General features: G+C 34.9%; 1 protein-coding gene across 9 annotated transcripts in view; it reads right to left on the reverse strand.

The window, feature by feature from the left end:
- LOC124361524 (protein NDRG3) overlaps window positions 1-25,888 on the reverse strand; it is a 96,561-nt gene that overhangs the window by 27,985 nt on the left and 42,688 nt on the right. For all 9 annotated transcript variants that reach the window (XM_046815589.1, XM_046815621.1, XM_046815619.1 and 6 more), the window contains 2 exons: window positions 4,675-4,874; window positions 1,902-2,022 (listed from right to left, as the gene is read on the reverse strand). In XM_046815589.1, coding sequence (XP_046671545.1) covers window positions 1,902-2,022; window positions 4,675-4,874 — 321 coding nt within the window. The remainder of the gene's footprint in view (window positions 1-1,901; window positions 2,023-4,674; window positions 4,875-25,888) is intronic.

The following is a 25,888-nucleotide window of genomic DNA, read 5'->3' on the forward strand; positions in this document are numbered from 1 at the left end:
CTAACCAGTTATATCCAGTATGAGTTCTTACATTATGACACAGGTATCTGTTTACAATCTGTCAATTGCTGTTATAACTTCCCGTAAATCCTCACTTTATCTCAATACTGGATGTAAATTGAGCCTTACTGATTTTTATTACCTTACTTATCATAATAAATAAAAACACATAATGAAATTATTATCATTCACATATCTCTAACTGTCGGGTAACGACTGTTGTGAATCGTAATGCTGTGATTCGAATAACAAGAACTCTCACACCCCTTCACACATTTGTGTTCTTCTTTAACACACTTTGTGCCCATTTAAACAATTCACCTCCAGCAAGCAAGAAGGAGATGATAAGACTACAGACATTTGCCATTTTGTTACAAGAAAAAAAAAAAAAACATCTCAAGGACTATTATCGTCTCCTTTCTTCAGGTTTAAAATACTAAAACATAATGTTAAGCTTATAGAAAAATCAAATTAAGTTCTTAATTTTGTTATTTTGTTCAAATCATACACTGAAAAAAGATTAACCTTATACCCAAAAGAGAATATGTAAATGAATAGCTAATTATTTTGAATTAATCCTTACTGTGCTGACATCTGGAATGACTCAACCTAATAACTACTCGCAGCTTACTATATCAAACGTGATGATGGATGATGTGAAAAGGCACAGAAATAGATGGACGGGCAATGAACGACTGATGGCACAGGGACACACAATTACTAAATGCGGACGTGAGAATCCTCTATTTCTTTAAGCAGGAATATGCTTCTAATAAACTGAAGCTAATATAAATTAGCTGTAAGAATTATGTCAGGATAAAAATAGCTTTTTGTTATTGGTAATGTCAGAAAAAAATTTCCTCCCCCCCCCCCTCGAGGGAAAGAGATGGTAGTCTCTGCACGTAATCCTAAAAGGACCTTTGCTCCTCACTTACTTATGTTTGTGCCCTAACAATTTGACTTTTACAGTAGCCAATCAAATTTCAGGGCTCCTGTTCTCTGATGTCCTTGTGGCTGAGAAGGTATGCCCTTAGGAATATTTTCCTACTTTTAGATATGGTGGGACAGTTTAACCATATGTGTTTCGCTGATTCTTCTGCTTCTCCGCTGAGTCAACATTCATCAGTCTGACTAAGACCCACCTTCATAAGATGGTTTCTATGGGGGCCATGTCCTGTTGACATCGCTTATATCAATCTTATATCCTCCTTACTTTGTTCTACGAGAGATGCCCATCCTTTAGCATAAGGAGAGTTAGACATTTTTTGTTGTCTTAATCCTCAGGCCCTATTCCAGTTACAGAATCTAATCCCCTTTTCCCAATCTTTTGTGAGAGCTTTGCTGTAGGAGAAAGTTACTCCACAGCCTGGCTCAGACCCTATCATTAGGGATTCTGTACCTATCCCTATATTCTGAGCGAGGGTATCTGCTTTTTCTTTTCCATGAATGCTCTCATGGCCCGGCACCAAACCTAGTGCAACTGTTCTTCTTTGCCAGTTCCACTAGAACATTCTTGCATTCCCAAACTGCTTTCGAGTCAAACGTGCAGGCGTCAAGTGCGTTTTTGTGCAGCCTGGCTATCAGACAGGATTAAGTGTTCTGATCCTTTTGGCCTCATTTGTATGAGTATTATGGTGCATGATTCTATTAAGAAAGACTTAATTAATATCAAAGAAACATGATGATAAAAAAGAAAAAAGATGTCAAAAAAGTGCAACAATTCTGAAACATTAAAACTGGAACAATGCTTACTTGCACATTTTTTATTGATTGAAGAATGATTTGGACACTGGTTTAATAATTTAAATTCAGGCAATAAGACATCATGATTTGATATTCTAAATTTCCTACACATTTTCTGTCCTAAAAGTAATTTGAGGTAATACTAAGTAACAACTTACTCATCAGGTAGTGGATGTGCTCCCTCCTCCTGGCCTGGAGCATTGACATGGTACACACTGAAGTTCTCCAAAAGCATTCTCATATCGCTGTAGTTGAAGAATGCTTGGAAACTGGCTACGTCTAGAAAAAGGAATTAGAATATAGTTATATTTAATAATATAATGATATGTATTTTTTGTATAGCATATTATCCTTTTGGAATGAACTGCTTTATGGGTAGTTTGATAAATGTTCCAAGAAAAAATGTCATATGCTAGCAGTTTTTCCAATTTTGTACACCTGGTTTAAAAATATGTAAATACATTTAACACAGTATGATATAATAATTATACAACTTCTACAAAATAAGGTAAACGTTTTTGTGACGTTAATGATGACCTAAAGATTAGTAAACTTTATTTCTTACAACAATTGTTTTTTAACCATTACATCTGCGAAAACAGGCATATAAGAAAAAATTATTCAACATATAAAAATCCTCTAATAGATAAATGTTGATAATACATAATAAATTATTAGATTTGTTCAAATATAAAATTGACTACAGTTAACACTCCTAGTTATTACCCAGGCTGTCTTGCATGTCTTGTGCTGCAGTGGAGAGGTTAGTTATTAGATGTGAAATTATTAAAAAAAAATTAATATAAAAGATTTTTGTAGACTATAAAACTTAGATGACTCAGTTAATTAATCTTTGACAACAATCTTCACTAATAGTATAAATAGCCATTTAACTATTTATAATATGTGATAAATTTAAACACTCCCATAAAATGTACTTATTATTGCAGTGTTTATAAGCAAACTAATAACATACAATAATAAAGAAGCTACTATAGTGCATATATAATAATGTTAACACAACTATAGATTAAAATAAAATGTTTGACATGTAATACATTCGCTAATTAGCTGACATATTTTGAAATGATAATAAATTTGCTTACACAATAGGTTCAGCAATAAGTTTTGTTTGTTTTGTTTTGTTCATCTTTGATTAGGCATTTCTTCGTCACAACAATTTACAGTTTAATTTGATGCAAACAGTTTAATAATTGTTGATCAAAATCATTATTAATTTAAAAGAAATCACATAGTGACTGAATCAATCTCATATTTATTTTTACAATAGTAACCGAGATAGTATATATTTACCCCAAAATTACACAGCTCCTTCTAATCACAATTCGGGAACGTATTTAACTTTGTTAATCTTTCTTTGTCTATACAAAATTTGCTGAAAATCTTGAAAAATAGAGAATCATTTCTAAAATCAATCAACGATACAATAACAAAAGGAACATAACACAAAGTTTGTATTTAACATAATAATGTATATAAGCTTGAAAACAAAACAAGGAATGGTTGTGACAGCTGTGAAACACAGTTGAGTAACTTCAGATACAAGCATTTGCAAGTTTGTTACCAGAAACTTCTGTGTTTCAACAATAATAGTTTGTACAAAAATTGTGAATTGAAGGAGGAGTTTTGAGGGAATTCATAAACAGAATAAGAAAACGAGTTGTATAAAAAGTACTGATCTACAATCAAAGCAGTAGTCAAACCGGTTTTTAAGATCATTTGTCTGGGGTCCATGATAACCCAAGGTTACTGTTCTGGAGAGTCAATCTACGGTCAGTATACGCCAAATCGTGACTCTAGAAACCAGCACTCTGTAGGAAATCTATGGCACTGAACCCTTACCTTGGTCTCACACTTCTAAACTAGTACTGTCTATTGTAGGTTATGAATATAGATGTATATATACCACCAGATTTGATCTACAAGTATAAGTACAAAGTAATTAAATTGTAAGTTTATGAATTTTCCAAACCAAAGTTTTTTTTTGTAATGGTGGGTTATCTTTTTGGTTTCAGCTTTTTGTGTTGTTTATTTCATTGCATTGAATATAGGCTAATTATTTATGAGACGGCAAACAAATCAATATTTCTAATTTCAAATTCGCTGTCTTGGATATGACTTGTCCATGATGATGGTTCGGTTTTATATTAACAATTGATGAACAAAACTGATTTTATAATGATTGGGTGTGAGATATAAAATAATGTGAATATAACATTTTAAAACTTGGAATTAATATAGCTATTGTTAATTTACACCACCTTTATCAAGAGAACAATATTAGAAATAAAACTTATTGTTTTAGGAGTGATAAGATAAGGAACAGCCCAGGTGGAGGTGGTTGATGCGGCTGAATCCCCACTCCACATCCCCTACCTGTACAATAGCAGTTTTACTTGAATGGAAACTTGCTGATCCATCTATATATATATATATATATATATATATATATATATATATATATATATATATATAGACGCAAGATGCAATAAACAAACATATTTTACCACAAACAAATATACCTGTATTTATCATTTAATGAAATTGTGAGTTATTTTAAATCTGCCACCATCTACTGTCAGCTTCCATTTGTTAAGTTTAAGAATTTTCATAAAAGTAAATATAGTATTTTGTTAATGTTATACCTATCAGAACATCATAGATAGGGACATGGTTTCATACACATTAATAAATCTATGACAAGGACATAATATATGCAGGAAACATAGTTTTATTTCAATCCATGTAAAAATTACTTCAGTTTTGGTACAACAAACCATGTTGTTTGGCTTCCAAACATTGTACACCTATAGTACATATTTAGAAAAAAAGGCGAATGAACTCTCTCATGAAATACAAAATGAGTTTGCCCCTTCCCCTAACTCAAATCCTTTACACAATGGTACTAACAATTGAGGCCAAGGTCGTGGTAGGTGAGGATGGCTGGCTTAGAACGGTTGCCCTGGACCGCCACCAGCACCGTGCCTCGGTCCGTGTCCACGCGTACCTCCTCCACACTGGGATCGTCCCTACTGAGCGACCGCACGGCGGGGAACTGGAGCTGGATGTTGCGCAACTCTATGTCGTCCATGCTGTCTGACGGCATTGTGCTGTAAACATCATACCACACACTCAGTCACACAAACATTAACACATATCATAATCAAGAAGTAGGCCTATACGAGTTACTAAGTGATGAAGTATTCCAACATTGTGTCTTATATTGATTCTACTAAACATGAAATTAATCCGTTAATCATCAATTAAGTTGCATGATTCAACAATTCATTCTGCACCTCATGATTCTCGTTTAATTGCAACAAAAAGATGGCAATTTTAGACACAGACTACAAATTCTATAGACTATAGATATACCTGCACTTCAGTAGCGGGGCAAGTCAATTTAATGGTCAGAATTCCGTCCCTAATGAGATACAAATTGTGCCGATGGCCACTTGTTAACCCAATATTTTGTTAGCGGGAGAAACCAGACTCTCACTCAACGAAAGGTCTTTACTAACCTTTTCAGATATTATTCCTGGACCAAAGATAAACAAAAATTTCAAATTCAAACTTTCGAAAACTTTAATAATTTAGGCAAACAGCCGACTTTTTGTTTTTCAGATTTAATTATTTTTTATATAAGAATAACTAGTTGTAAAAAGTTGAAATTTGGTATAATAATTAACAAAAGAAAAACCTAATACCAGAAAAAATAATATTTTTTTCCCCAAAATGTATCTCCAAAACGAAGGCTTCTTAAAAATTTAAACGTAAATATCTTAAACAGGATATGATAAAAAGTGACAGTTATTACAGTTATTATTTTAGTTGTATAATTGAATTAAAACTCAAACGATGCCAAGTGTTAAGAAATCGGTTGAGAAATATGGGAGATAATTCGATTTTAAAAATCCATGTAATAAAACAACATCAACCGTCATTATGTGACAGCACTGCTCGTGAGCACCATTAATCAGCTGTTTTAATTTTAGCTAATTATAACATTACATTGTTGGATTGTGACCACAATATCCTTACCAGTGTTGTAGGTATATAAAATGTGCCTCAAGAATTTCAAAACTAATATATGACTGACTGGCAAACAATCCTTTTTACTCGGTTATGAGTTTCAGGAGTTTTAGAATTTGACTTTAACTTAATTAATATAATAGTGTAACTATCTCAGTTTTAGTGTAGTTTGAAATATTATAAAGAATATTGTAGTGATTTGAAAATGTTTATTTCATTTTAACAAGCGGTCAATGGCGATAAAGTATTTGTGTTTGTAGTATTTTCTTTCAGAGTTAGATTAAACATCCTGCTCGTTTGTACTAACGCTCCAAAGTACTGACTGCATCCTTATACTGTACGTGATTCAACCCGCTTCAGTGATAAGAATTGCTCGGTTCGGAGAGAATCACTGGCGCGCAGCTAAGGTCACGTCTGATGGCAAGTGGTACAAACAACACGAACTGACCATCAGTGCAGCTGGTATATAGCGTACCGTAATTAGCAGAATAAGAAGGGAAATTTACTTGCGCAATCCGAGGTGAACAGTTCTGATAAAACGTGCTTTAGTCAAGAAGCGATATGAACCTATGTCATTTATGACCCAAACTCATGACCAGTGGAAAGGAATTGAAGTATAAGGATAGATTATGTGTTAATTAATTGTTAGTGACAATGAAAAGGCGAAAAAATATTTATACCACTATTAAAATACTAAACCATAGGCTTATGCATAATTTAAAAATGAGAACATTCTAATCCAGTATTGGCTACAGCAAATAAAATATTTAAAATTAAAGAAAATGTTGGTTATTTCTCAAACATATATTTCCTTTCAAACATTTTTTTGTTTTAAGATAATAATAAATAAAATTATAACTAAAGTAACATCACTGAAATGAAACAAGATCGAATAAATACAATTTGCACTGAACAGAATACAGAAAAAGAGCAAGCAAACATGCTTTAGTGGTTCACATATACATACAACAATAAAAGCACTAACAGCAACTCTAATAAACCATCTACATTACCGTGTTAAGCAATTACAACAATACACATTCTATTACCTGCAACAGGTCGTACCTGTGGTCTTAAATCTTGAATTCATATTAACTTGATAGAAAAACATCAGGCGTTAATATTTTTATAAAACAGCATAGTGTTAACTGACTTGTAGCAATAATATGGCAAACATTAGCCATCGATGATGATGCTTGATTCAGTTAAAAATAAATCCATCTCTTGACAACGAGAAGAAATTGTAAAAGTGACTATGTAACCTATTACATTCATCACTTTGCTAACTAGTCTTCAGGCCTCACTTAACGGAGCAAATCCAGAAAATTAACGTTCATGAATATTTCTTATAGCATGTGGACCTTACAACTCGATAGTGAAACTAGAGGTCAGCAATAACAACTCTTTTCCAATATTATTTTTATTTATAGGACGAGGCCTTTTGAAATCAAAGGGGCTCCACAAATAAATATTTACATAATTTTTATTACCTATAACAATACTATATGGTGTCAATGCAAAGATTTGAAATTATTTTAGCCACAATTAAAAATTAGACAGGATAGCAGAAGCCTTGTCAACCTCCCATTCTACTAAACATTAAAACCGAATAGATGATCACGTTGATGTAAAAAAGATTCAACCAATAATAGATTCTTAAAAATAATAGTTGGGATTTAAAAACATATTTTTTACGTTATATGTTTATAACACTTTTGTTATAAACTTCACTTTCCCTTCTAAGGATTTAGATACAATCAGTACACCCAATATTCAACCAGTAAATTAAAATCGGTATTAAAAAGTTTCCATTAAGTTCTGAAGTCAAGATGAGCGTTTAGGCGTAATTAATGTAGGACGTCAGAGTTTTACGAAGTGTAGATATTAGCATACGTGTAAAGGTATACAATGACGAAGATTAATTGCCACTATGAAAGTACCGGTGAAGCAGTATACGTGAACGTATAATGCAGTTGTTCTGTTAATCGATGAGTCAAGGTCGACTTTGCTGCTCAGGCTTTGTTCTCGGATAATTACATACGCTTTCTGCTATACTGTGTTTGCGATTATTCGATAATTGTACAACTGCGACTCAATGTTGCGGCTGTTCTGCTTATTGATTAGTCAAGGTCGACTTTGCTGCTCTGGTTTTGTTCTCGGATAATTACATACGCTTTCTGCTATACTGTGTTTGCGATTATTCGATAATTGTACAACTGCGACTCAATGTTGCGGCTGTTCTGCTTATTGATTAGTCAAGGTCGACTTTGCTGCTCAGGCTTTGTTCTCGGATAATTACATACGCTTTCTGCTATACTGTGTTTGCGATTATTCGATAATTGTACAACTGCGACTCAATGTTGCGGCTGTTCTGCTTATTGATTAGTCAAGGTCGACTTTGCTGCTCTGGTTTTGTTCTCGGATAATTACATACGCTTTCTGCTATACTGTGTTTGCGATTATTCGATAATTGTACAACTGCGACTCAATGTTGCGGCTGTTCTGCTTATTGATTAGTCAAGGTCGACTTTGCTGCTCAGGCTTTGTTCTCGGATAATTACATACGCTTTCTGCTATACTGTGTTTGCGATTATTCGATAATTGTACAACTGCGACTCAATGTTGCGGCTGTTCTGCTTATCGATGAGTCAAGGTCGACTTTACTGCACTGGCCCTGTTCCTGGGTCATTTACATACGCTTTCTGCTATTCTGCGACTCATTGTTGCGACTCTTCTGCTAATCGACGAGTCAAGGTCGACTTTGCTGCTCTGGCTTTTGTCTCGGGTAATTACACACGCAGTTGCTGTACTGTGTTTGCGATTATTCGATAATTGTACAATTACGACTCAGTGTTGCGACTCTTCTGCTAATCGACTAGTCAAGGTTGACTTTGCTGCTCTGGCTTTGTCTCGGATAACGCTGTGGCGGTACTATGTTTGTGATTAATCGAAGTTGTACAGCTACGACTCAGTGTTGCTTGCGGCTGTTCTGCTAATCAATGACTCAGGGTCGGCTTTGCTGCACTGGCCCCTCCCCGCGTGATTACACACGCTTTATACTGTACTATGTTTGCGATTATTCGATAGTTGTACAACTGCGACTCAGTGTTGCTTGCGGCTGTTCTGCTACTCGATGAGTCAATGTCGACTTTGCTGCACTGGCCCTGTCCCCCGTGTGATTACACAAGCTTTCTGCTGTACTATGTTTGCGATTATTCGATAGTTGTACAACTGCGACTCAGTGTTGCTTGCGGCTGTTCTGCTAATCAATGAGTCAAGGTCGACTTTGCTGCACTGGCCCTGTCCCCCCGTGATTACACACGCTTTCTGCTGTACTATGTTTGCGATTATTCGATAGTTGTACAACTGCGACTCAGTGTTGCTTGCGGCTGTTCTGCTAATCAATGAGTCAAGGTCGACTTTGCTGCACTGGCCCTGTCCCCCGTGTGATTACACAAGCTTTCTGCTGTACTATGTTTGCGATTATTCGATAGTTGTACAACTGCGACTCAGTGTTGCTTGCGGCTGTTCTGCTAATCAATGACTCAGGGTCGGCTTTGCTGCGCTGGCCCCTCCCCGCGTGATTACACACGCTTTCTGCTGTACTATGTTTGCGATTATTCGATAGTTGTACAACTACTACTCTGTGTTGCGGCTGTTCTGCTAATCGATGAGTCAATGTCGACTTTGCTGCCCTGGTTGCTGTACTATGTTTGCGAGTATTCGATAGTTGTACAACTGTGACTCAGTGTTGCGGCTGTTCTGCTAATCGATGAGTCAATGTCGACTTTGCTGCCCTGGTTGCTGTACTATGTTTGCGATTATTCGATAGTTGTACGACTACAACTCAAAGTTCTCGTTCACTCAGTGGGGGGGGGGGGGGGGGCATGAGGACGCCTAGTTCGTCTGTTACTGTCACCGCCATTAGCCTACTGCTTAGTTTATTCCGGCGGCTCCGGTTGTTAACATTTTATGACCAGAATATTTATCTCGCATCATTTCACTACCGAATAGAAACTGTTTGGTGTCGTAATATGGGTGATAAAAATACTGTCAAATCGTCGGAGTTTATCGGGCTAACTTGCTATCAACCCAATTAGAAGTAACTTGCTTGCTACCAATACCGGCGTATTCAAGTACAAAATTCGCATATAAATATTGTTATATAAAATGTCAAATATATCAAGTTTTAAAGAAGGTTAGTGTTCAAGCAAAGTGTAAAATATTCTTTCCAAACATACAACATTTCGAAATTATCTATTAATCACATAGGTACACATTTCAATAGATCTTACCAGAATAATATACACGGGAAAACGAAAAACTGCAACCGCGGACAAAATGTGGGCCAGGGAGGTAGTGAACACATTACATTGGAACACGTTACTTCATTTTGTATAAAATAAAGCTAATATATTATGCAGAAAGAATTTCCCTCCCACCTGAAATATACGATTGTTTAACATTTAGATTTTAGAACAACGCGTTTGAATTTTATTTGGTATAGCTGCCATATTTGGATGCCAATATAAAGTGTATTAAACAGTAAAGAAACTTATTATTACAGTCTACGTATTATTTTATTGTAATACACATTGCAATAGTAAACAAAAAACTTTTGTTTATTCCTCCTCATATGAAAGGGCGTTAAAATTACAATGTTTTCTTACAACCGGGTATTGAATTGTGGCCACATTTAAATTGTAGAATAATGTTTGCTGCATCGATGCATAGCTATTATTGTATCGTATATTTCATAACTCCCAGCTCTTCCACTCAATTTTTACAATTATTGATCAGAACTTTCTAAATACTATAAAAAACCATCGATATACAACTTCCCAGAATGAAATGCAGTTAGAACCCGTTGTGCAAGTCTAGACAAAAACACTAACTGGAATCGTCTCGACTGCATTCTCTCGTTGTTTCTCACCGCTTCCAATTGATTTTATCATCAAATACATGAAGTTTGTATTGCCGAATCGTCTAGATTTGCCACAAGATTTGTACATTGAAGTCTGTCACCAGACGGCCAGACATATGTGCGAGTGCGACTGTCATCCTGAGATTTGAAACGTCTTTTAAAACATTACGACGTTTGAGATAACGGTTTACTAGTGTATGTGTATGACCATAGGTTTAAATCACAATTTAAGTTAGTCATAAGACATAAAATGTCTCCAATTAGGGTGCGGAGGCTGGGAGGGTGAAGCAGTGAGATAGTAAGTGGGGGGGAGGGAATAGGCACTGCACTACGAGTATACTACCAATGTAAAAATAGTAACAATGAAGTTTCGTTTTCCCTTTTTGATATTCCAGAAACGGATAATGACGTGGAATAAGTAAAACATAAGAAATGCATACAGTATGTAAATTTCACAAAAATAGTAGAAGGGACTCTCGTCCCCTTCAAATAAAGAGGGAAGCACTTCATTAGAGCACGGCAGACCTCTAGCGTGTTTTAAGCCAGCCCAGTCAAGAACAATTCCACCAATTGGCCATAAATTACCGCCGTCCCATACAAACGACCTCGTGTACTGTATAACCTGCCAATATTTGAGCCCCGTGTTTGCCTGGTCTGTGTCACCCAATTACTTTACTTCAGCTCCTGCCTTATGTAAATTTGTAAAAACATTTGAAAAATAAGAACGAAATAGATGTACTATTTAAATTTAACGTAATTACTATTATTTTTACGTATAATGTATATTTTCATCATTAAAATATCAATATTAGTCTTCATGTCAGTTGATAAACAAAACAAAACTATGGATATAGTTGATCAGATTCCAGGGCTGTAGCTATCAGGGAGCACTCAGGACCGAAGACGAACTCTACTACAATCATGGAAGTGTTACAGCGAAATAACCTAGTTAATGAGGTTTCCTTGCTTTTAGATACTTTAAAAAGGATGATATGAAATACTTAGATAACTGCAAAATGGGTCACTATCAATTTTCAAAACGCATATGAACAAGGCGGGAGTACTCCACATGATGTGTCACGTAACAGGCTCAGGCTGCATCTATAGCTAATTTCATTCTCGAGATGTCCTACGAACAGACACATACTTATACACAAACTAAATGTTACATCTCCCCAGCAGAAAATATATTGTGTCAGCATACTGAGTGATAGGTTTCAATGATGTTCAACTAAATTCCATGGCTGGATATGCACCACTACTTATTTCTCATTCATGCCTATGTAGCAATGCAATTTCATATACAATTTAAAGTCTGTAACGAAACCTTTCTCGAGGTATCTTGACACATGATGCTATAACATTTTGTTCAATGAGATAGATTTAAAGCGATATTCAACTATTACAAATTTCAATGAGCTACAACACAAGAGTGCTGTGAAATCACTTCTTGTTACAGGCTTTTAATTTTGACGTTTACATAACATTGAGAATACATAAGATTATGTATTCTCTTTACTTTATGAATAAAGATGTCACATGTTAAAATCTCATATGATTGAACTCAATTTATTTAGAAATGTATTTATTCTGTAAAATACTGCCATAATGATATCCATAAGACAATGTGCAATCTTAAATATTACAACAGTCCAGTATTCACTAATGCTCAGCGAAATCATATGGAGTAACATGCACCATCATCAGTGTTTCCAATATAAAAATGTTGCGTCATGTAAAATTTCCAAGTCCATACGAAGTAGTGCGGGCAGACAGACATACAGAAAAGACATTTGTTCAGCGCTTCAAGCAATACAGACATACAAAATCAATAGTAAAGAATCGATATTAAATGTCTAATTCGATTTGAAGTTTCTGATAGCAAAATGCGTGAGTGCTGTCACATTGTATTTCGGGTAGTTGCACGGCTCTCTAGTAATGACTCAACGAGAGCTGAGAGCTGAGAGCAGTTAGCAGATGATAGCCTCCCTCCTCCGGTTGTGGGTAGGTTATCAGGATTCACCTATAGTGATGAGTTACTCTGGTGATAGTGATAAAGGTCATCACACGTGTCAGATAACGGATATCAATAACGAGCCCCACACCTCGCTCCCCCCTCCCTCCCTCTCAGAGTTATGTTCACATGTTACACCGTGTCATCTGTCAGGGACTAATAAATGGAGAACGATATTAACAAAATGGCGCGTAACGAAATAAATCAGCGTGTAATATGACTCAGGTATAAGAGGATACACTTGTAGTAAGTAGTACATGCTAACGTGGGCGGGTAGTCACTTGAACTGTGTACAATAAATGTTAAGCGAAGTGAGAACAATCTACAACTGGCACTAAATACACAATTACATACATTACACAGTCAGTGATAGTGCGGAGTGTTCGATATACCCAATACACATTTAATCTTACGAGGCTCACAGTGAAGTAAACTCAACTAATTAACTACTGCGTAAATTGATGAGACTATAACGCAATTGTGTTGAACTAAACCAAATTATGTATCGCATGTTTTGCTTTTAAAATCTTAATCAATGCAACGAAATGTCCGTTTTGTTATAATTTAAAAATTGACCCGAGTCATAGTGAATACAATAATTTATATTTGAATACAACTTAAAAAACATTCGTTCAATAGTTGATCGTAATCAATAATAACAATTTAAACCACAACATTCGTAAATTTCTACAGATATAATTTCATTGCGTTTCTCTCCCTCAACAAAAGTTTTACTCAACAATCGCTGCTTAAAAAATAAAAAAAATATCAGTGAATTTTAGGAATAATTCCTACATTTAACCTAACCTTTGCTACCAGTCTGTTGTGCTCATAACAATGGTAAAATTTTCACCGCCTTATCTCCGTTATTTCAGATATTGTAAAATAAGACTTATGGCGCAAGTGCATTAGCGCAAGATTGCCGACAAAGCAATTAGCGAGTCTGCCACTCGTTAATTGGCATAGAGGAAAATGATCAGAGGTCAAATAAGACTAAAGGCATGTTCTCTTAAACTGATTAGCTAGAACTTTCCTCGCAGTGAAGTGTAGCCTAAGTAAGGCTGGATAATTCTCCACAATTATCGTCTACACTGAGTGTCACAGCTCAAGGAAAATCACAATCAAGTAGGTGGATGGCAGAGCACACACTGTTTACGTCAAATTATCTTTTGGTTTGAATGTCACAACTTCAGTAAATTTATTCAGGTGAAGACGACCAAATCGGATTAATACCGAGCTATACACGATGTTTAGGGCTCCGTACCGATATAAGAACGGCGGAGGCAGAAGCTCGATCGATGCTGCCATTGATTATAAATAACTCTATTACAGACGATAAAGCGGAATATAGGTAGGATGGAGTCGGGCCGAATGTGGAATGTAGGGAGGAGAGACACGCAAGCCGGCGATACCGATCAGCCCCTCAGACCAGCACGGGGCTAGAGAGCTACGTTACTGTTACTGTTACTCAAGTGATGCATTTGTATAACTCGTGTTTGTTGGGTACATTTTTCAACTAAACGATGTGTTCGTTACACCCCTTAAAAAAACTTGCCTCTCCTACAGATAGGAGAAATATTTAAAAAATGATCATTCTAGTAGGGATTGTAGCCATTTAATGTTGTATTTTAGAGTGTTTTTAACAGCGAAGAGGAAGATTGCTGAAGATAATAATATGATTTTGTATTAATAAAAAAGGAAATTTCCATAATATATATTACTAAACAATTGTACGTTTGATTTAAAAACATATACTTATGAATGTGAATTTAAAACTATATTTAAATGAATTTTCGCATTCAAGCATCGCAAACGATTTATGATGTATGAACATATTTTTAATAACATATCATATTTAAAAATATAGGATCTAAAATAAAATGTAACTTGGTGCTGTTACTAAAAATAAAAATAACCAACCGATTGTATAAAGTTAAACCTACCATTAAGTTGTGACGGCGCCTTGATTAAGCATTGGTATGATCTTATAAAAAACCTAACTTTGTGCACACGAAACTGAATTGACTGAAAACTGGTAAAAGTTATCCAAGTTAAATGTCTGGTTCTGGTTAAAAATCTTGTAAATCGTGGCATAATGTTGTAATTCAGCTACTTAAACGCGTAACATCTGGGAGATTTAAGGCGATGACGTGTGATTGCACCATTGCGCGCCTCTCTAGATAGATGTTCGCGTGTTCCAGTTACTTTTGTCTGAGACTACGTCTGGTGTGTCAACATCGACTAAGAAGAGTATTCAGACCCTAGCAAGCATTACATTTTCAAAGAACAAGTGGTTCGGAACCCTCACTAAAGTGATCCATGGACTTGGGCTGATCCATTCCACTTATTACAGTTTCACTGCGTATATGAGAAATTGAATATCGGTAAGATTAACGTGTGCACTCGTGAAGCAACACATACCACAATCTTTGCCGCAAGTCTGTAGGTAGCAAATATTTATTCTTATCAAGATGAATAACATTTACAAGTAAATGTATGTAACTGTATATGATTGAACGTGGTACACGAAGAGAAGCGTAACACAGAACATGTTTTAGGTATTGTGTAGTGTTATACAATTCCCAGACAACTGGCTGTGTTATTTGTCATCCCTGTGAGTAGATTATGTATGTACCCAGTATAAATTGGTTTCTTGGCATTCAAACAACATGGTTACGACACATTTACATTAACCAAATGTACCTCCTGTTTCACTTGCAATAATACTACCTTCTCTCCAATACTGATTAAATAAATCCTTAAACTGTATAACATCAAAATAGTGCTAAAGAATTAGGCTACTATGAAACCTTTTCTCATAATTTGTAGACTAATTTTTCAACCTGTTATTTTAAAAAATAGACCATAAAAGAATAGCATAAATTTAAATAATATATTGATAACCAACTCGATTTTTACAAATCAAATCAAATAAGTAGTCCACTAATAGATCTTCTCTTTGAAGAAAATACAAATCCTCTCGACATCCTCTTTCATCAGAACACACATCAGTTTTCTCCGTAAACCAAAGTGGCTTTAGAGATATTATTTTTACATTCGTGTTGAAAGGGAAAAGAAATATTAAATATATGAGTACGTTACTGAAAGAAGAAACTCGTTGATCAAAGTCATTACAATGTACATTATCAAAAAGATTGATACAAACTACAATTTCTTTTAAAAAAACGACTGTAAAGAACGACTGTATTTTAATGTATATGATAATTTGGGTGTAGTGGTGAAATATGCAGTTTTTGAACTGTAGCTGCCAAAACAAATTCTGGAATAAACATTAGTTACAATGTTATGTATACATGAGCTACCTGTTCATGTTATATCTCGGTAATAATCCTCGAAAAAAAAAATTACAACACGTACTTTTAAAAATGGTTGTAACAAATGCATGATGTAAGGAGAAACCATGTCTCATTATATAATGCAAGAGATCACTACAATAATTAAATTAAATTTATATTTTACCAAATTCTTTGACTTTTATATAAAAATAAAAACTGTATAATTAAATAAATTACATACCATAGGTATAACCCGAAAGCATTTGCAAATGGAAAATTTAGATAAATTCCAAGAATAAGACCAGCTAAGTATAACAAAGGGACATCTCAAGCTAAAGTCAAAGAAAAACTTTCTTGCCACTAAAGTTTATGAAGAAATGGCAATTTAAAGGAAAGTGTACAATTGATTTTTATACAGTCACGTCCATAGACCATGGTGAAAATTTTAAGAAACGCTTTTTACCTGTTTTTATGACAATAGCTCAAAAATACATAAATGTCTTCACATGACGGTTTATCTCTATGGGTTGCTACTTATTCACTGACATAAATTCTCAACTTGTAATTATTATGTTACAGCTCTCACTCTAATACGACCAGATAGGTACAATCATATTTGACAATTCGCGATCGGTTTCGTACTAATGTTTCATCAGGCAGGTGTAAAACGGCCCGATGTTTGTGCAAAGGTGAAAATAGAACATCCCGAACTACTGGGACTAATGTCCAAAGCGGGATTGAACGATTGAACCAGTACTTTCATGTTTCGACATATTCCGCTGAGTACTACTTGCAATCAGTTAACTTTACCTTTACTCTAACAAACAATCGGAATACTATCTTGTTGCTGTCGTAATACTGTAGTAAGGTTGAAATACAACACGAATGAGAACAATGATTATGCAGACTCACGATCGCTTCGACCTAATCAGGTGAATATACATATTTACGATGTCGAGATGGGTAAATACAAAGAGGAAAAAGTTAACCTGTTTATCTGTAATAGCGATTATAAATATTTACTACGATTAAACAACTAACTAGAATATATAAATAGGTTTTAAAAATATTCTGTAAAAATTTCGGCTCTCTAACAATTGTTGAAACAAAATGGTGGCATTTTGCCAAACTATACTTTAAAAACAGTATTTTTGGTTTTTTCAAATTATTTACTGTCATATTCTAAAAAATAAAGCATTTCAATCAGAAAATTAAAACATAGCCTTTTATAAAACCTACAATTACAGTCCACAACTATTTGAACTATAATCCATCCACAGCGACACACTGATAACAGCGCTTCACAAATTAATCGTAAGCTCTTACAAAGAAATTCTGCGGTATTCGGAGAAGTTCCTCTTCAATTTATTGTTTTATTCCTCATCATTATTGGAGTTACGAGTATAAACTTTTTCCTTTAAGTGACCCCATAGAAAGAAATCACGCACTTAAATCTGGGGATCGGGGTGGCCAATCTAAAAAATCACTTCCAAGACCAATCCAACGGCCACGAAGGTTGTCATTTAGCAATCGCTTGACAGGATTTGCGAAATGAGGAGGAGCACCATCTTGTTGGAAGATTGCTTGATCCATTACTGAAACCGTAAAATGAGGCAAGACTTATTCATTTAAAACCTGTTTAAAAACTTGTCACCATTTTGTTTGAATAATTGCAAGAGAGCTGAAATTTTCATAGAATATTTTAAAACCTATTTAATGAACTGTGTAGAGTTTGAAAATGTTCGGTGCATAAATGGGCATGGAATATAAAATAAAACGTTTAAACATACAATACACATAAATACCGTTTAAAGACAAAACTTTACACTGAATTGTAATAATCCTCGCAGAAAAGCACTATAGTGATGAACAAGGGACGGGGGAGAGTTACGGTTACGCCGAGGAAGCAGGCGCGCAGAATGCTACAATAATGTCACGATAGTTGCCTGTTTCCATAATAACAAGGAGCGCACCGCAGTACAGCACGCTACGCTAGCTGTCCTGGCGTCTATAAACACGCTCCAGCCCTGCATCAGTTTTACTGCTGCAAAGCAGTTTAACTTTGTAGTTTGAATCAACGACAGTTAATTAAAAACCCAATTTTACTTGTGCGTCTGTTTCTAACGCTGTGAAGTTAAAATTAATAATTCAGTTATAGAATTTAACGCTTACAGCAAAACTAACAAAAACATGTAACACATTATGAAGAATTTCACATTCTTTAGTTATTCCTTGAAAGATCTTATGGAAAGGTCTTTACAAAAAGAAATATTAAAATATTACAAAAAACACACAAACATCATATTTTGTAATAACGTTCATTTATAATAATGTAATTTGGAGTAATGATAGATTTCGGGTCATTAACAATCTTCTTAGATGGAATCAGGTTGCGTAATCGAGTACTTGTATTAAGACATTTTTAATTAAATTAATTAGTGGTTGCAAAAAATCTCTTAAACCGAAACCAAGTATTCACTAATTAGCATTACGCTCATGTCTGAAGGATGATGGATTACTTGGAATGGTTTCACACGATCCGTGTAAGTACCTACAGGGAAACACTGACATACCAACATGGCCCGGGTACAGGTGAAAAGTCTGGCCCTAAATATCGATCTCCGATTCATGTTGCATACTATACGGAAAAGGGTCATAACAGTAATTAATAGTCCCCCCGGGTCCGGAAGTGGCAAAACATTAACCCACTCCTAGACGCGGAAGAAGTTCTAAAGAATTGTGATTCGGTGCCTTACAATAATCTTGATTTTCCCTCATATAACAATGAGTTTTCATTAAATTGATACATTTTAGAACACCGGAAAATAAGCGAAAAACAGCAGCAGCTGCTATGATCGATCTAATTGGTGAAAGGACTCCGGATTGGGATGTTCAAGGGTAACTTATTCTGTGGTTGCCTTCCACCCCCAGAAAGTTTTAACTGTTAAGTAACAACTTAAAAGCATTAGTAATATTTTTAAACGCGACAAAGCAGATATGTATTTTTTGCGCTAATTTGAGACGATTTATTCATAAGACTCAGAATTGCCTATTTATTGAAATTGGTATTTACAAAATTCGGTCCCCCAGACTATCCAAGGTGTTGAGACCACCTAAACCTGTGATTGGGAAACCACAATACGAATACACCACACAGCCGCAGGCAATAATCGATAGTCTTGTCTGACTGTCCCTGTCTAGACTTGACTGGATGCCAAGGCTTAAACACGAACTCTACGTATTAGCATGCAATCATAAGGTTAAGCGGCACAAAACCACCAGGAAATAAAGTACATTTCTATTTAGATAACAATGGTACTTTCAAACGAATGTGTTGTACTAATTATGTAACGGATTGTATATTTTTGTTATTTCTTGTCCACCCATCTGCTTGTTATGATACTACAAGATCGTATTACTAAGTGTTTTATGACAGCATATAATCATTACTGATTTGGGAAGAAAATTAGCTTCGCAGAAAAAATAACGGCAATTTCTTTAAATAAGAAAATTTACAAATTTAAGTTTAAATGACTTTAATTTGAAACCCCTGTCCATGTAATAAGTACATTTTTAATATGTTCTATTTCTAAAAGTGTTTTAAGTCGCAATAGCTCAGTTTTATTTAGGAATCACATAATTAAATAGGATATTATATATATATATATATATATATATATATATATATATATATATATATATAGTGCCCGTTTAAAAAGTTTACATTTACATTAATTTGTTAAAGTTCATTTTAGTACCGATCGAGAAGGGATGCAAAATTACTTATTAATTATAATCTACTCTTCAAGAAATATATTGGAATTTTTTTGCCACCAGTTTCAAATCTCCCCGAATCTTCCGGAATGTTCAGAACCTGTTGGTCTACGTTTGAAGCATTTTTATATTCCAATTTATTATTTACTTCAATGGAAATACAAATTGCCAAAAACTTTGTGTTATTGAGTGAGGGATTTGAAATATTATTTTTTAGCCGTAACATTAAAAATCTTTATTATTTTTCACAAATAAATGCAACGCGTAGTATTTTCTTACATATTCTAGACAAATATTTGCTAAACACATCTTTTAATAAATTATTATGTTCAATAATCTGCTAAATTGAATGTACAAAGCATTATTTCTTGTTTGTTCAGAAAATCCCTCTTAAAGCAACCCCACAAAAAGGGACACTACACATAAACGTCGTTGCCAGTTTCCAGTGTATGGTGATTTTTTCTAGACGAAAAGTTAAAGTGGTTTATCACTAATGGTGAAGGTGCCAAGACTGTACAGCCATGAATCATTGCGGACACTGGACAAACAATAAACACCATTCTAAAGTCACAAAAGGAAGATAACAACCGCCATTAAGAGCCGATACGAGCGATACGAGTACGAGTATACTGGCGGAAGTTATTCCTCGCAGCATAAACACCAAGGCCTGAACTCTATAACTTTTCGGTCAATTCTACATTATCCTCTCCCTGTTTGCTGTGAAAAGAAACTCCAATCTCTGGATCTATGCAATTAATTACTTGGTTATAAATCATAACTAAAATTGTGCGGCATCGACTTTTTTTAAGTACCTCCAGTTTCTTTTGTACGGAATGATTCTCTCTCTCAGGTTGACATGTTTGACCAATTTTGCTACCTAAAAACTTACTTATAAATTAATAAGTGGTTACCTACAGCCTAAACAAGCCTATTTGATTATCAAACAAAATGAACATTCATTCCGAAATTTGGGAATCCTGCAGTAACTTTGGTCGTATTCGTGGTGCACAAACAATATAAAAATACTAATCGTATTAGGGTGGTGCAGCCGATTGTTCGGTAAACATAAAAAGCCATTTAATATACTGTTGTCTCCGAAAACAGAAAAATAATAATTTACTCATCACACCACAGGCAATTGTTAGCATTTAACATGGTCATATGGTGCAATACTTAATACAATTCCAAAAGTGATATTAGCCATTACAGTAGAAATTTTATTTGGCCACCTTGTAATCAGACCAACGGAGAAACTGCTGAAAATAAGATTTGTTTAGTAGTCCTACTCATAGTGTACGAGATATTACCGGACAGCATAATGTGTTGTTTTATATGAAAAATATGCTATTTTCTCAACTTATATCTCATTTAAACATGTTATTATTTTAAATTACACACTGTACGAACGCACAGGCACAAACACACACGCTCGCGCGAGCGCATATTTATGTCTTTATGTGTGTTTAGGCTATATGTATTTAAATGCAATAAACTTTTTTGCATAGAAACCTTGATATTACTAAGTTTTAATTCGTGTAAATACAATAAAAATGCGCATCATTATCGTCAGCCATTGTTTATTAAGTTTGGTAACAAATTACCTTAAATTGACTATTCTGAATGCCTATAATACTCGTGATGAGATAAGAAACATGGGTTTGTTTAATTTCCCAATCACATTACATTAGAAAAGAGAGTCCTTTCTACGCATAATAAAATAACACTGTGCCAATCCGTCCATTAAAATAATGACAAATCTCTGAAATTATGACTGTCGACTCAAAAACATTATCTTCGGCACGCAAGTATATTTTTTTAAATTTGTTATATTAAAAATTGTCAAATAAAAGCCAGATCTGATTGGGGTATTCGGTGTGGCTGACTTTAGAAAACTCTTTTATCTATCAAGAACAACTTTAATATTGAAATTCATACTTTGCAGTTTGGCATTAGAATCAAACATACTCGTATTCGACTAAGAGTTCAATTTATTTCTAAAAACAAAGAGGAAGAATATATAGTAATAAGAAGCCAAAGTTCGTGTTTAAACCTTGGCATAGAGTCAAGTCTGGGCAGGGACATCGGGCTTCACTATCGATTATTGCCCGCGGTTGTGTGCTTTGTTCGTATTGTGGTTTCGCAATCACAGGTTTGTTTTACCTCGGTCGACAACTTGCCGTATCGTTCACAAAATAGGATTGTGGCGATTTTCAAAAGTTTTCCGAACGCATCTTTTAAAGTTTCCAAATCATCACTCAAACACCTAACTACGAGTATATAGTTGCAGACTCATTTTTGAGTCAACATTAGATTTGTTACAAATACTGCTCAGTAAAGGACAAGGACAATTATTCTTATCATGAGGGAACATTGTCAGCTACAGTGTTAGATGCCCCAACGTTCAAGGACTGGCACCACGCGTGCTATTACTGAAGCCATGGAGGGCTTAGATGTAGTGGGGGATGATTAAGTATGAATAATTTCACAACAGCGCACAAACAATTTCCAAACGCCATATTGAGAACAACAGAATTCGTTAGTGGTTGTTCCTAGGTCTGGCCACCGGTTGGCATTGTGAACAGACCCAGTGAGACTTGTTTCTGTACTACAGAATGTACCGGGTGATGTCGTTCTGTCAATGCGGCGGCCCTATACCCAAATACGTTTTATAATACTTAATACTGAAAATATAAAATGTCTTACAATGCATACATGTATGAAAAACACTCAAAGAGCTGAAAACAACAGAACAGAACAAACACGCATTTCTTGTATAGTGCCTAAGATAGTAAAACGCTCCTTGGCACAGAACAGTAAAAAAGTAAGTGCTCCAAAGTGTTGTCTTGTAATTGCATTGCTACAAAATGGATTACCACTAGAACATGCTCTGTAAATATGTCTTCTCAGATACAAAGATCATGCAGATATCAGATATAGCCTATGATTAGGCCCAGATGTATTGTCACCACCTAATATGACGGACGTCACTCGAGATATATCTTTAGCATTAATTTGAAAACAGCCAGACTGCACCATTATTGCAAAGCAAGGGAAATCCAAGAAGGCAATTCATTAATTACTGCCAGTGTAAATATTTTACTTCTTATACATTTTTTTACAAAAGGTCTTCTATTAAACGATAGATAAATGCATAATTCTTCATAACCATACGATTTGGAAGATTGCATAGTAAGAATTGAATATATATCGAAATAAATAAAAGTCCCTACCAACTGAATTTTAAATACTGACGTACTTGATTCAAACTACAAAGTTAAACTGCTTTGCAGCAGTAAAACTGATGCAGGGCTGGAGCGTGTTTATAGACGCCAGGACAGCTAGCGTAGCGTGCTGTACTGCGGTGCGCTCCTTGTTATTATGGAAACAGGCAACTATCGTGACATTATTGTAGCATTCTGCGCGCCTGCTTCCTCGGCGTAACCGTAACTCTCCCCCGTCCCTTGTTCTTTATGAACTGTGCGTTCCTGTAAGGGGATTTTACAAATAGGCTTAAATAAGTATAAGAACAATTTTAACAAACAAAATTGATCAAATGTACAATATTTTCAAACTTTTTCATGTACATTAAGTACTCTTAAACAGTTGTTTTATTTTAAGTTTGGGTAAGAAAATCAAATGCACAATCTTACAGTGACCTCGATGTTTCTGTTTGCCGTTATGCATCAATATTAATTACTAGCTGATTCCCGCGGCTTCGCACGCTCTACGTAAGCTTTGCCCGTGTATGTGCACTTCTGGTACTAGTCAATTAGATTTCCAACGCCGATGTAGAGTTTGCCTTGTTGCCACGACCAAGAAAGTGTCTGTATATTTATAGCTATTGTACACGTACCTTTACTTTATTTTACAGAAGTCTAACACTCAAGCTTTAAGTTCAACCAGAAATGTATCTTAAAGAGAAATTCCCCATCATAACTTAGCGCCTTCAAATAGTATTTGGTTATTTAATATACATAACTGTCAGTTAATTGCAGTTAATAATGTGCAGGCGCTTTAAAGACTATTATCTTTTGCAGCGTCACTTGGTGGCGAGTTACATCAATGGGCATAGCATATAAACCTTCTCCGTGGAAAAATACATATACATACAAATTTTCATAATGATCGTCCAAATAGTTCACGATTCCATAAAGGACAAACACACAAACATTCATTTTTATATACATAGATAATGCGCATTTGGGATCTTGGACTGTCATACTAGTCTGTAAAAGTTCAATGAATAACTTTAACACATGTGAGACGATGTGGAGGGGAAATTTGCAATTAATCTTGGCGAAACGTAGATTATTATTTATTAAAATGTCTTTCAAATTTAAGTTACTGTAAAACTTAATCTATGTTAAATTTATTGTATTTCTAGAAAATTATAAACAACTTCAAATACAAAATTAAGCACTGTAAAAATAGTGCAATTATAATAAATTATAAACTTTTCTTCGTGACATTTCTTCTGTAATAATACATTGTAATCGTTTAAATTACGTTGTTCATAAAAAAAACTTTGGGCGCTAAAACCATTAACCTGAAGCTGTTGTAAAATTTGAGCTCTGAATTGCAAGAAAAGCTTATTTTACTATAATCCTATCAACAAGTGTGGTATGTAGCTACTTAATCCTTGTAAGTAGCAATACTTAAGTCTCATCTGAAAAATGTAACTTAAGGTTTACAGTTTACATGGTCCTTCTCAAGATAAAATAGCATCGTTTACAAACTAATAGAGCTGTCCATAAAACCTGGACATTCATTGAAATATTAGTTTTAAGATTATTGTCCACCAAATTCAATGTTTAGGAGGGTCAATCGCAAATCGAGTTGTAAAATAATCATGAAATATGATCAAATGTGTTATAACACCAACCACATTTAATACTTCAATGCTACAAATCTGGTTGTTAACGAATTCATAAAGGTATATACAACCAATTTGTACTTCAAAATGCTATTTTCACTAATAAAACTGCACTATTTGCTATTTATATACATAAAATCGAAGACATTAAGTTGATTTTTAGTGTATTTCATCACCAACAAGTCAAAAGGCAAAACTAATGTTCAATGAAACATAAAGCACGTTTAATATCTAAACGATGAACTGGTGAATCTTGAGTCTGAGACTACAGTACATTTCACGAAAAGGGTGAGAAATATTAAATGAGGAACGTGTAGCCTAACCAGATTCCGTCAAACATGATGCAACTATATGTCAACGATAGCGAAATAAGAGGAGCAGAAAAACTGAAACTGTCACATCTAGTTAGCGTGATGTAACCAGAATGTCTGAGTAAGGTAAGACGATATCGAGCTGGCGGTGCAGAAGAGCCGCAAAGTGTGTCACGGCAAATCGTGTGCTATAGCTACTATAGCAACGGGCGCACAAACACAACTGGCTGTCCACACCCACAGGTTATGTCTCCTTCTAGAACGTGTTGGTACACTACGGTGCGAAATAGCTTAACAAATCTGCAATCAATCTGAGATGGGGTTTGAGGCAATAAGAAATGAAAGACATATACGTAAGCGTGTTCAGGAACTTCTGTGTCTTACATAATTTGACACACATCGCTCTCATGAACCGGGTAAGAGTAAAATGTATAATATATTGAAAACATTAGAAGTAAAATAATAATCTTCCCCTATTATTTTAACGATTGTTTAAAAAACAATAATTACTATTGGGAAACAAAAAAAGTTATGATTGTTTGAAAATAAAGTAATTCTCATAGCACTGACAATTTTATCCTCGTAACTAAGCGAAAAAGTTTGTGAATAATGTTCGCCAGCGGGGTCCGCTTCCATATTGATTGACCGAGCTAGGAACGCGGGCCTGCAGTCTGCAGCTGATGTTCACGTCGTCTTTTAATTAGTCGCAAACATTCATGTACATCTGAAACATTCTACACTTTGCCATCATAATTAAAATGTTATATTGTGCGAAAGAAAACAAAAATAAAAATGAGTATATGTGTGCATGACCGTTAATTAGTTCATCATTACTGCGGTGAAATAATCCAATTTAGCCCTTCCTCCTTTTATAGTTTCTATCCTGAATAACTTTTTACA

This window comes from Homalodisca vitripennis, chromosome 1 (genome assembly GCF_021130785.1).
Source record: "Homalodisca vitripennis isolate AUS2020 chromosome 1, UT_GWSS_2.1, whole genome shotgun sequence".
NCBI classification, from domain to species: Eukaryota; Metazoa; Arthropoda; class Insecta; order Hemiptera; family Cicadellidae; genus Homalodisca; species Homalodisca vitripennis.